General features: G+C 41.0%; 1 protein-coding gene across 2 annotated transcripts in view; it reads left to right on the forward strand.

Annotated features, from left to right (window-relative positions):
• The window catches only part of MIPEP (mitochondrial intermediate peptidase), a 170,961-nt gene that overhangs the window by 142,284 nt on the left and 15,209 nt on the right, over window positions 1-13,468 (forward strand). For both annotated transcript variants that reach the window (XM_055244079.2, XM_063618840.1), the window contains exon 18: window positions 2,080-2,153. In XM_055244079.2, the coding sequence (XP_055100054.1) occupies window positions 2,080-2,153 (74 nt within the window). The remainder of the gene's footprint in view (window positions 1-2,079; window positions 2,154-13,468) is intronic.

Here is a 13,468-nt window from a genome sequence, read left to right on the forward strand (position 1 = left end):
TTAAATATTTTCCAGCTTGGTACTCACATATATTTTGTCTTCTGCCCTTTGCAGACTGTAGACATTTGGTCTGCTCTTCAGATTTTATTTTTAAAGGATCTGTAGCCAAACTTGCCATCAGTAAATCAGTTTCAGGGATTATAACTTTTTACTGTAGATTTCTGTAAAACAGGCAAAATATCATCTTGTTTGAAGTATACTTTACTAGAAAAGCACATACTTTAAAATATATACATTTCTAAATATTTATATCTTGTTTACGTGTACATTCTTGCCTAGACATGTAGTTGCCATACTTTTATGGGCATATTAAAGTAAGCTAGTAAAAATGCTCACTGGACTAGAACATTTCTAACCTCTGTCAAAGTCTCCTTTTTGATCTCACTCCTGAAAAATAACCAGGCTGGAGCCTACATCAGAAAGCCAGGCATTGCAGAGCTGAGGCAAGCCAGGAGAGCTAGAGGCCTGTGGGGAGGGATTTGATTTAGGGTCAGGGCACTACATCCCATGGCTGAGAAGGGCCTCAGAGCACCCCAGGCCGGGAGTCAGGCAGGGCCTCTCAGCCACCCCTGCTCCTGAGGGGGGGCGCCACCTCAGTCCAGGCTTCCTGCTTTGCTTAGCACTCACTTCAGGATGCGACCAGGGCTGGTGTTTGATGTCAGCATGTTTCTGATACTGTAATGCTATCAAAAAATCTGATTAAAGACCATCTTCACAAAATGACCCACATGTAAAGAGGCTCCAGAGCTTCTTAAATGGAAACAATATCAAAATTTATTTAACCTATGTCATCATAGTGTGTAGTCATGTTTGTTAAAGGAATTGCATTTTTCATAAAATACGAAAGAGTAGTACTAAATACCTTGTTTCTAGGCCCCATTAGTTTGGAGGATTTATGTCTACAAAAATTATTCCAAACCTACCTTCACGTATTGTCATAAACAGTGTTCCTTGTGGAACTCTGTCAGCTGGGCATATCCAGGTGACACAGAGTACCAGAAGACAGGAACAAGGCAGCCTCCGCTGTGCCTTTACCACCAGCACACTCGAGTGGAGTTTGCTGATCTGTTAACTGTTATTCTGAATCAAGGTTTTCTGGTGTAATTAACGTTTTCCTGCCAGCTTCTCTTCCTTCACTCTTTCTTTAGTGTGTTCTTTTTCTCTGCTTTATTAGGTGCCATCACACATTATTTCTTAATGGTATACTTTCAAGCCTCGTTTAAAATAATCCTAAAACTATTTTTATAGAGAATAAAATATAATATTTTACTTATTCTATAACAGGAGTCCCCAACTCCCAGGCCGTAGACTGGTACTGGGAACTGGGCCACACAGCAGGAGGTGTGGTGGTGGGTGAGCGAGTGAAGCTTCATCTGTATTTGTAGCCGCTCCCCATCCATCTCCTGTTGGATCAGTGGCAGCATTAGATTCTCACAGGAGCAGGAACCCTATTGTGAACTGCACATGTGATCCTTATGATCCTCTCACAAGGATCTAGGATGGGCACTCCTTATAAGAATCTGAGGCCTGATGATCTGTCACTGTCTCCCATCACCCCTGGATGGTACCACCTAGTTGTAGAAAAACAAGCTCAGGGCTCCCACTGATTCTACATTATGGTGAGTTGTATAATTATTTCACTATATATTACAGTGTATAATGTAATAATAAAGTGCACCATAAATGTAATGTTCTTGAATCATCCTGAAACCATCCCTCCCCCATCAACCCTGGTCTGTGGAAAAATTGTCTTTCACAAAACCAGTCCCTGGTGCCAAAAAGATTGGGGACAGCTATTGTATAATACATAAAGTAATTATTTTTATAAAGTGAGGTCTCTTGTTAACAAAACAGATAGCCAAAAGTATAGTTATCCTCTTACAGGGAATATGTCACACCTGATTTAATTTATTTTAGAACAATTTAAAAGCCAGAATTTGATTTTTAGAAGCAAGAAAATAGGGGCCAAATTGTCACATGGTGGCAGCTTTTATGAATATGGCATCAGTGTGGCTTTCTTTGAGAATTCAAGACAAGTGTGTGCAAGCAGGAGTCTGTAACAGATCCTCTCTTCCCCAGGGCTGCCGGGGAGCGCTATCGCAGGGAGATGCTGGCCCACGGTGGAGGCAGGGAGCCCATGCTCATGGTTGAAGGTAAAAAAAACCAAAATGGCACCATCTATAATAAGAGCTGATTTTATGTTTTCTCCATACGTTTTTTTCATTTAAAGAAAATGTTTTAGGCCAGGTGGGTGGTTCATGCCTGTAATCCCAGCACTTTGGGAGGCCCCAAGATGGGTGGATCACCTGAGGTCAGGAGTTCGAGACCAGCCTGGCCAACATGGTGAAACCCTGTCTCTACTAAAAATCCAAAAAGTAGCTGGGCGTGGTGGCAGACGCCTGTAATCCCAGCTACTCGGGAGGCTGAGACAGGAGAATCACTTGAACCCAGGAGGCAGAGGTTGCAGTGAGCTGAAATTGTGCCATTGCACTCCAGCCTGGGCAACACGAGCAAAACTCCTTCTCAAAACAATAAATAAATAAATAAATAAATAAATAAATAAATAAATAAATAAGAAATGTCTTAGCTGTGCATTGTGTTCTAAGCATCTGTCTCACTGTGTCCTAAGTAAATTAATGTTTAGTTGCCATGATTTATTCAAATGCCAGGATAAAGATTCAGGGTTTAGCTTTCAAAATGTTACTTATACTCTAATAGAAAAATTTGTTATTTGTCATAAACTCTTAGAAAATTTTCCTTTAGATTTTAACAGGTCACAGTGCTTTTTTTAGCCTAAAGAACTCATTTATTTTTTATTCCTTTATTTCTTTTTCTGAAAGTTTAAAACTACATATTTTCAAGAAATTCCAAGACATTGGGTTAGATTTTTTTTTTTACCTGTTGAAAAATTAGAACTTAATATCTTTAAGGTATCACAATTCTTTTTTTCTATGTAATTTTCTCAGTAATTTTTTATTTGAGTATTTTTACTGAAAATTTAATTGTAAGTGGAAGTGATCATGATTTCTCATGTATGAATATAAGAACATTGAAACATTCTTATAAATATAGGAAGATATGAATGTTGCTAGATAATCACAATATATTGATGGTTATATTTGCAGCTGAGCTTGACTATCTGAAAAGTTTTCTGGCTATCTGAAAAAGTGCATATAGGAAATAACTTTCAATATTGGAGAAGTGTTTTCATTGTAGTAATTGAGTGGGTCTGAGTAGTCATGAGTGTGACTTAAATGTCGTCTTGCCTGAGACTGTTAAATCTAATGCCTGTAGTCCTTTTTAGCAGAATTCCAGATTCTTGCCTTCAGCCATTCATTTATTCAGCAACTATTTGTGAAGTGCCTTCAGCCATTCATTTATTCAGCAAATATTTGTGAAGTGCTAATTATGTGCCAGACATGATTTTGTGTGCCAGAGGTGAAGTAGTGAAAGACGCTTAGACAAACATCCTGCTCTTTTGGAGATTGCATTCATTCCATCAGCTTTGTGAAGAGTGAGGAAGTGTGCATGCTGACACAGCCATCATTTACAGCTAGTCCTTACTGGCCCTTATTGAACTTTGCCACCTTTGGGGACGGTTTTAGGGATTTCCATGTTTCTGTTGATTGACTCTTCTTAGTAACCCTATGAGGTAGGAGTTATGATCCCCATTTTATAGACAATAAACAGGTCAGGCCCTCTGCTTATGTAACAAGGCAGTATGTGGAAGAGCCAGGGATTGAACCGGGACCTCAGGCGGCAGACCAAGCTCTTCAGCTGCCTGTACTGTCGGACAAGACATCTACTTCAGCGTCTGTTCCAAACCCAGGCAAAAGTGAAACAATAGGCACATCATAATAAACTACTGATTGGGTACACTGTGTACTTTTGGCTGGTGGTTGGTAGCGCCAGGCCACCCCGAGCTAAGGCGGAAATAAGCGGTGAGTTTCTGTGAGGTGTGTGTTCCTGGCAGCCGTGCTTGGCTCATGCTTTCCCAGGCTATGCTGCTGCATCTCAACATTTGCTGATAGGAGATGCCATCAAAAGAAAAAAATGTAAATCTTTGTCAGTGTTTATCTTTTGGCTGGTGTGCTTTTCTAGTTGGCTTCCCAGAATGTTGCAACTAACTCTCAAAAATTATTTTCTCTATCCAAAACAATTTTGTGTTAAGAAACTTAATATTTTCTGCGCTAAAATTCACACGAGAGAAAAAGAAGTCCATCATTCAAACCAGAGATGATTAAGTATTCAGATTTTAGTTAACACAAACAATAGAACAATTCTGCTTTTACATTTTAATATTTTTCTTAATGCTGTTCTGACAGATCTCATTAATTCACATGATTTGTTTCATGTCAGAGATGAATGAGGGACATGCAAAGAGGGTTATGCCAGTTGTCACTTCATAGGGCTGGATTTGTAAGCTAAGACCCATAGTAGTGGCTTCTCATTTTCTTGGAGGCAGTCAGCCTGTACCCCAAAACAGCAGGTCTTAGGTGTTGGCTCACAGCCTTAACACTGGGGTATCACCAGGAGTGATGGGTGAAATTACTGAGATTTGTAATGTAAAAGCATACAGGATCTCGTTGGCAGTATTCTTCTATGAAAATGTAACTTTTTATGGGTACCTTATATATTTTTGTTTAACTGCTACCTGGATAAATGTAAAGAATTATATTACATAGCAAAATGGAAAGAAATAGAATACCTGCCTTCAAACCGTGTACCTCCCTAACCAAATCACAAATTTTTTTACCTTCTTAGTTATAAGACTGTGTTTCTTAGGGTCAGAATACCTTTGTATTCATACTTGTGCTCTTTGAATGATACAAATTCAGAGAAGTCAAATAGGGAATGCTTTTGATCTTTGGATAATAAGTTCTACATAGGCAAACTTTTAGATTGTTTGTCTTTTTCAGAATGAGTCATCCCTTGGGAACAGGGCTCTGCTCAGGGCTCTGAGTCCCTCGGCCATTTCTAGTCCTCACCAGCTAGAGGCCAACACCCTATTCAAGGAAGTCCCTGAGCACACAGGATTCCTCTACTTTCTTTTTTCCCTGATGTTTGCTTTACATTCATCAGTTAAAGGCCACTGCTAGGCAACCATGTATCTATGCTCTCTAACTCTTGGCTGCAAGGTATTTATTCAGCAGTTTTCCATTACTTAACTTTACATAGAGTGATCCTCACAGGAAAAAAGACAAGTTGCAGCAGCAGGGGCTTTTCTTAAAAAGCCTAACACACCAAATACCATTTGAAGGCAACATAATGGTGATTAAAACAGTATTTTCTTCCCCAGAGAAAGAAAGCAATCACATGATGAAATAGAATTGGATTGGCAGTCAGTGACTCTGCTACTTACTATCTATAAATTACTTAGGAAAGTCACTTAATTTCCTTGCGGGAGGTAAAATGTGATTTGACTTCAAAACACTTCTTTTTTTTTCTTATTTTTTAAAAATTTTTTTTGAGATGGAATCTCTACTGCCCAGGCTGGAGTGCAGTGGCACGATCTCCCCTCACTGCAATCTCCACCTCCTGGGTTTATGCACTTCTCCTGCCTCAGACTGCTGAGTAGCTGGGACCACAGGCGTGTGCCACCATGCCCAGCTAATTTTTGTATTTTTAGTAGAGATGGGATTTTGCCATGTTGGCCAGGCTGGTCTCGAACTCCTGACCTCAGGTGATCCGTGCTCCTCGGTCTCCCAAAGTGCTGGGGCTACAGGCCTGAGCCACCTTGCCTGGCCCAAGACACTTCTTTTTAATCTGCTTCTCCTTTATTTAATCTCTAAAGGGGGTGGGGTGTGTGTACAGACGGGTGGCAGTAGTGTTGCAGATTGACGGTATGGCCTTGTCTATTCTTAAACACATTCGTAGCTTACATAAAGATATATATTATAGGCACGACATTCAGTCACTTAATCCTCCACTACACACATGTGGCCATACCTGACTGAAACCAACTTTCTTAATTGCTGAGACATCTGGGGTGAGGTTTAACTCTCATTGTCAATGTTAAGGTTTTCTGCTGTTCATCTCATACCCCCACAATGGTTTTTGGCTTATGTTAAATCACATTTCTGAGTAATAAGATAACTTAAGGTTTTTGCTTAAAATAAACCATGATGACATGGCATTTCCATTCATTTTACCATTTTATAAAATATATACTAGAATATTTGTTAAGTATGCTATGGTGAGCATGATCTAAGGTTCAGTTTCCATTACAGTCACTTCAGAAAATGTGCAGTTTTCTAAAAAGACAGATATGCTGAGGTTTGTGAGTAGCAAGGAAGTAATACTTTGCCCCCACTAGGAAGCAGAATTGTTTCTTACTACAGCAAATAGACAGGTAGAATTATATAGACATTAGGAATGAAAATTATATTAGTTCAGCAGTTTGTGAATGGCAGTTGTATTACTCATGCAAGTTTTCATATTGCCCTCTGTAAACTATTTGGTTTTTTTGTGTTTTATGTTATGTAAAATATTTAGGTAAATGCCTCTTATTGAGTTTTTAGGTTCAGATTTTGCTTATCCTCTGATAAGTATCCCCTGTAACACAGGTCATATTGTCCCTATTTTTATAAATAATGAATCTTAGGGTTCATACCCTCAGTGCTGCCTTGCCCACATTTTCTCTGTTGATCCTTAAATTCTGACATGAAAGTGACCTGGCCTTTAGAAGGCAAGAGATGTAAGCAATGTGGGTCTTGGGCCCTGATGGTTCTCTTAACGATCTCCAAGTTTTTTTTTTTTTTTTAATGTTGCAACCTATCTATTCTCATTGACATTGGAGAGACCTGCCTGACATCCACTGATCAACAATAAAATCTTCCTCTTCCTGCAAGCTCCTTTAGACTTCTGTGGCAAAGCTGTCAATTTCGTTTATAACCATTTTTAGCCATGGTGGTCCTGATGGAAAGATTCTCCCACAGCCACGTAAGCAGGACGTGGCCCAGTTAGTTTTGGGTTCTGCCTCTGGTTACAGAATTCCTTATGCTCTCTTTCTTCAACTCTTCCACAAAGAATCTGAGGGGAGGGGGAAGGGAAAGGATAAAGTCCAAGATTTTAGCATTCCAGGAGGTTATTTGTAAATATTAAACAACTTTATTTCTATGCTCCTTTCTAATCAGAATGTCTCTGGCCAAAAGTAGTATGCAAGTAGAGATACTAAATAATAACTTTATGGAGTTTTTCAAATGGACCAAACATCAGATCAGATGGAAAGAAATGGTAGTAGCTAAATGAGTCAATTCTCAACAAACTGAAACTTGATTTTGTTTGTTTTTTCACATCAGACTGACTCACCAAACCAAAGTCTAGAAGCCCACAGGGCCTTACCTTAAGCTGATTAAAATATAATACCTTGCGTTTCTGTAGAGCTTTATTTATAGTCTGCCAAACACACTCGATTTTGCCATATTATCCTATATAATCTAGCTTATTAAATTTTTTTGTTCAAGACACAAATCAGAGAATTATGGTTTATACTCCAAAGAATCACCTCCACACTCCAAGAAGATTCATACAAACAATAAAGATATCTATCTACTAGTTTCTTTAAAAACCGTTCTCAGTTCCAGCAGCACGGAGCACATCAGCACCCAGAAATCGGGTTTACACCATTCTCCAGTAAGAGGAACCAAGGCTCCTTGGAGAAATGGCTGATTCCAGGGCTGGAACAAGGAAGATAGAAGATGAGCATGAAGCATCTTATAGTGCCAGAAAGGAAGGAAGTGCCCAGAACCACACACAGTGATGGGCGCACGTGTCATCGCAGCAGGAGCCCACTGAAAGAGCTCCCAGTGCCCCAACCTGGGCCAACTCCAACAACCAAATAAATCACAGTCTTGGGATGTGATACAAAGTATTAAATACGTACCCATGAGTCCATACTGATGTAAATGATTAAATGAATAAATGAATAGAATAGAATAATCTCCCATAGAGAAGAGTTCCGAGTAATTTATGTACATACTCCCCACTTCAGGGAAGTGGAACATAACTCCCCACTCATTATGTGGGCAGTGCAGAGTGACTTCCGTCCAGAGCACTCTAGAGACAGCAGGGGAAATGACAGATACGACCTCAGTCAGATGATCAAGGTCATCATCAGTGATGCGTCATGTGGACAGTATGCATCCTTGATATAATATGATGAGAAGTTTTCCTCCCAGAAACCCATAACCCCAGTCTCATAATGAGAAAAACGTCAGACACACCAAATTCAGGACATTCTGCAAACTGCCTAAGCAGTACTCCTCAAAACTGTCAAGGTCATTGAAAACGAAGTCTGAGAAGCTGACACAGTCTAGAGGAGCCTAAGGAGACATGGCAGCTACATGTAGTGTGGTCCCCTGGTGGGTCCTGGAAGAGAAAAAAGACAACTAGTTTTGATCACACCAGGGCAGTCTGACTGAAGTGGACCTGGAGCTAACAGTATTCTGTCAGTACTGGTTCGTGAGTTGTGACAAATGTGCCACACCATGAAAGATATTAATGATAGGGGAAACTGGCTGAGTGTGGAGTGTGGAGGAACTCTCTTGACTCCATCACAATTTTTCAGTAAATATAAAACTATCCTAAAATTTAAAATGTAATTAAAAACAACCTCCTTGGGAAGGTTTTTAGCAGTGACACTGCTGCTCATGGTTTGGTCCACATCTTAACTCCACCATGTTGCCCTTCTTCCCAGCAGCCTTTTCAGTGCCACTTGGGGGAGGGAGGGGCACAGAGGTGGGATTGAAAGAGGAGTATTGGGCACCAAATGAGGCTGGAAGGTAAGTGGGCGTCAGGTCGGGCAGGGCATTGTGGATGCTGTGAAAGAGAGTTGGTGTTTATTCTGAGGACTATGAGAAACCATTTACAGTATTTTTAAGGCAGGTAGTGACAAGATCAGATATATGTTGGTATGGAGGAGAGTGAGTGTGATATCAAGGATGACCCCCAAGCTCCCTGCTTCAGTTGCTACAGAGATGGTTGCATGGTTATGACTGCCACGGGGGCAGAAATTAAGCCCTTATGCAATTCAGCCACTGCGAGAATTCAGCTCAGGAAGCTCCCAAGCCCATCGGATTCAGTTTCTGAGTGACTGCGAAGGACTCCATACAGAATGGGCTGGAGGAAGCCCTTTGCCGGCTGGAGGAAGCTCTTTGCCCATACAGTTCTGATGATGGGAAACTCACTTCAGTTTTAGACAGCTCTGATTGACAGGATGACACGTTTATTCAAACTGACCGAAAATATTTAGTCCACTTGAAAGTTTGATGTCTTGTTGACACAGCAGCTTAAGTAATAAGAGTAATAAGCGTTGATGCCTTTTTTTTTTTAAATAACCTGATTACTAACCTAGTAGGCAAAACGTGCTTAGTGCAAGGCTTTGCCGTTGATGTTATTTGCACAATACAAACATCACGACAATCAAGGAACAATAAGTCCTGTCTGTCAGCAGAAGTACAGCTGACATTTAAAATAAGAAAGCTAAATAAACAGTCATTGTTTAACAATAGCTTGATTAATTTCCCTATTGTCAAAAGGTGTACACAGATACTGAAACAGAAAAGGCGTTTTACATTGTCTTATAGCATTGAAAATTAGTAGTAGTTAATACTTCCTGTTTTAAAGCATGCAGTTAGCATTTATGCAACCTGATTAATCTCTAAATATTGGCATTGTGTGGCAAGGCTGGTGTGCCCAGCACTGTAGGAGAACAGTAAATGAACGCTACGTCTGGATGGTTATTCCTAAATTTATTTTTTAGAAGGTGTCTTTGCTTTTTATTTTTTTAATCAAGAGATTTCCAGGGAAAGATAAGCCTTAACGCCTGACAGGTTCTGCCTGACTGAGCCAGCAGCATCTGTGCCCCCAGGTGTGTGGAGGCTCAGCATAAATAAATGCCAGAATGTGCTCAAAGCACCAGCCTTGGCTTGGGATAAGTGCCCACCCCAGGGTGTGTTTTACATTTGTGAGAGACTTAGGAGGAAACCCCCTCACACAGATACATTAAATATTAAAAGATAAGATGATTTAAAACTACCAGCATGCCAAGTAAAACTTTGCTGTTGGAAGTAAATCATTCTGATGAATTTTGACGGGTTGTTTAAACATTTATGAATAGTCTCTTCATTTCCCCTGTAGTCAGACATTCTCTACCCCCTTACCCTGCTTTGTTTTTGCTTTATAGCACATATTAACATTTACTTCCTAATTTCAGCATGTATTATTTCATTTATTGGTTTATGGTCTCTGCCCCTCAATAAAGTCTAAGCTCTGTGATAGGACGGCAACTGACTGTCATGTTCACAGCTGTATCTGCAGCCCCTATTACAGGGCTCAGCCCATCGGCATTCAATAAATATTTGTGAAATGAGTGGATACGTGAATACCAAAATAGACTTAAAAGAGCAATTGTTTCCTGTGCTGTAGAAAAGTTGTGATTTAGCTGGGTGTGGTGGCATGCACCTGTAGTCACAGCTACTTAGGAGGCTGAGGCAGGAAAGTTGCTTGAACCTGGGAGTCGGAGGTTGCAGTGAGCCAAGATCACATCACTGCACCCACTCCAGCCTGGGTAACAGAAGGAGACTCCAGCTCAAAACAAAACAAAACAGGCCGGGCACAGTGGCTCATGCCTGTAATACCAGCACTTTGGGAAGCCGAGGCAGGCAGGTCGTAAGGTCAGGAGTTCAAGACTAGCCTGGCCAACATAGTGAAACTCCTTCTCTACTAAAAATACAAAAATTAGCTGGGCATAGTGGCACACGCCTGTAGTCCCAGCTAGTCAGGAGGCTGAGGTAGGAGAATCATTTGAACCCGGGAGGCAGAGGTTGTGGTGGGCCGAGATCACACCACTGCACTCCAGTGTGGGCAACAGAGCGAGACCGCGTCTCAACAACAACAAAAAGTTGTGATGATTACAATGGGAACAGGCTTTTATTTGCCTGGTTCAGGAATTTTTTTTTAATCACATGAATATTTTTGGATATTTCACAGGCTAAATATTTTCATGAAGTTCTTTAATCATGTAAAAGAAAAAATATATATAGCCATTGTGCTGTCTCCACACTTGTTCAGTCTTTCACCTATTCTCTTACTCCCATCCTGCCCTTCCTCCTTCCTGTAATGGTGTTTTAGACACTTTTTGTTCTAGTACAGTGCTCGGTTCTGCCCACTAGACGACTACTGACTGTTAAGCAGCTAGATAGCAGGCATAATAAGTAGGGGACACCACTAGAAGAAAGGGGGTCCGCTATCCATTCCCAAATAGGTCCTTACTGGCCAGAGTCAAGCACCTCTTCATAAGCCCTGGGCATCAAGAGTTCCTGCCTAGATGATTTCAGATAGTACTCTGTTTAAGCAGCATGCAGGAAGGAGATTCTCCATGCAGGAAAGGCGAAGGGACAAAGACAGAGTGAAAATGTACCAGGTAGGTCATGGGCAGCATCTTTGATCCACCAAACACTGCTCTGGTGGGTCGTGTCCTCTCCACTTCGCATGTATGGAAGCAAAGGTCTTGTTTCAGAGCTATTCCCTGGCATAGTCAGGAGTCAGTCACACTCTTTTGCCTCCAGAGCCCCTGCTGCCCCACAGCACTCCTCGACAGCTCTTAGCCGTAGACTCTTGATTACTGCCTTCTTCTTCAACTTCTGTTTTGTCACTGTTACTCTTGGTGGGTAGTGCTTGTTTTGACAGTTTTCTCTAATAGTAAGCTATCATCTTCTACTTTCTGTATTAATTTAATGAGTCCCTCTTCCATTTTGAGATACGTCCAGAGGTTGACTTTGAGGTCTAAGAGGTTTTTCTTCCTCAAGTAAATATCTTGTAGTAGATTCATTCCAGAAAATATACTAATGATTCCATTTTTAGATGATGTCAGTGTATACTACCTTCTAAAAGGAATGTAGGTAACATTCTCTCAGTGCTTTGAGTGCTTAATGGAAACATCGTAAGATGTTTTTGAAGATGGTCATTTGTTATAGATGGTGTTCCTTTTTTTAATTTTTTTTTTTTTTTTTTTTTTTTTGAGAGGGAGTCTCTCTCTGTCACCCAGGGTGGAGTGCAGTGAGGTGATCTCAGCTCACTACAACCTCTGCCTCCTTGGTTCAAGTGATTGTCATGCCTCAGCCTCCTGAGTAGCTGGGATTACAGGCGTGTGCCACCATGCCTGGCTTATTTTTGTATTTTTAGCAAAGACTGGGTTTTGCCATGTTGGCCAGGCTGGTCTCCAACTCCTGACCTCAAGTGATTCACCTGCCCCAGCCTCCCAAAGTGCTGAGATTACAGGTGTGAGCCACTGCACCCTGCCTATAGACGGTGTTCTTAACTTATGGTTAAAACTGTGTTCTGGCCTGGTACCGTGGCTCATGCCTGTAATCCCAGCACTTTGGGGGGCTGAGGTGGGTGGATCACCCGAGGTCCGGAATTCAAGACCAGCCTGGCCAACATGGTGAAACTCCATCTGTACTAAAAATACAGAAATTTGCTGGCTGTGGTCCATGTACCTATAGCCCCAGCTACTTGGGAGGCTGAGGCAGGAGAATCACTTGAACCTGGGAGGCAGATGTTGCAGTGAGCCAAGATTGTGCCGTTATACTGGGCGACGAGAGTGAAACGCTTTCCCAAAAAAAAAAAAAGAAAAGTGTGTTGAGTGGGCTAAACACAGGTTAGAAAAGCAGATGTTGTATCCCCAAAGGTCTGGTTCTAGGTTTGGTTTTGTTTTGTTTTGAGACATAGTCTCGCTCTGTCATCCAGGCTGGAGCTCAGTGGCGCAATCTTGGCTCACTGCAAACTCTGCTGCCCAGGTTCAAGCGATTCTCCTGCCTCAGCCTCCCGAGTAGCTGAGATTACAGGCGCCCACGACCACACTTAGCTATTTTTTTTTATTTTTTGCAGAGATGGGGTTTCACCATGTTGGCCAGGCTGGTCTCGAACTCCTGACCTCAAGTGATCCGCCCGCCTTGGCCTCTCAAAGTGCCAGTGTTACAGACGTGAGCCACTGCACCTGGCCTGGATCTAGATTCTTAACTTTCCTGCTTGACACCCTCAGGCATCAAGCTTCAAGGGCTGAGGAAATCACAAGTTGGCGATACACTGATGAATTTACATTTAGAAGGTGTACCAGTAAAAAGTTAAATTATAGTAATAATTATAGAGATTTAGAGCAGATTTTAGTTGAAGAATTGAAATTGACATTTGCTAGCCAACTCTTTTATGAAATGTTGCTAGAGGAAGTAGGAACAAGATTTCTCTTGGTTTAACTGGATTGTTTCCTGAAAGAGCATTTACAAGACATCTTCTGGTGTTTGTTTATGTCTTTTTCAACTAAATGTAAAAGAAACTTTTTCTTTATGACTGTGATGTAACATTATTAATAATGAAATTAGATTAAGAAATTATACCTATACCTGATTTTGTTTTGTATTTAATAGTTTATCTTTACATTAAAATTTCTCTTATTGAATAGTCCCTG

Source organism: Symphalangus syndactylus, chromosome 15, assembly GCF_028878055.3.
Source record: "Symphalangus syndactylus isolate Jambi chromosome 15, NHGRI_mSymSyn1-v2.1_pri, whole genome shotgun sequence".
Lineage (NCBI taxonomy): Eukaryota > Metazoa > Chordata > Mammalia > Primates > Hylobatidae > Symphalangus > Symphalangus syndactylus.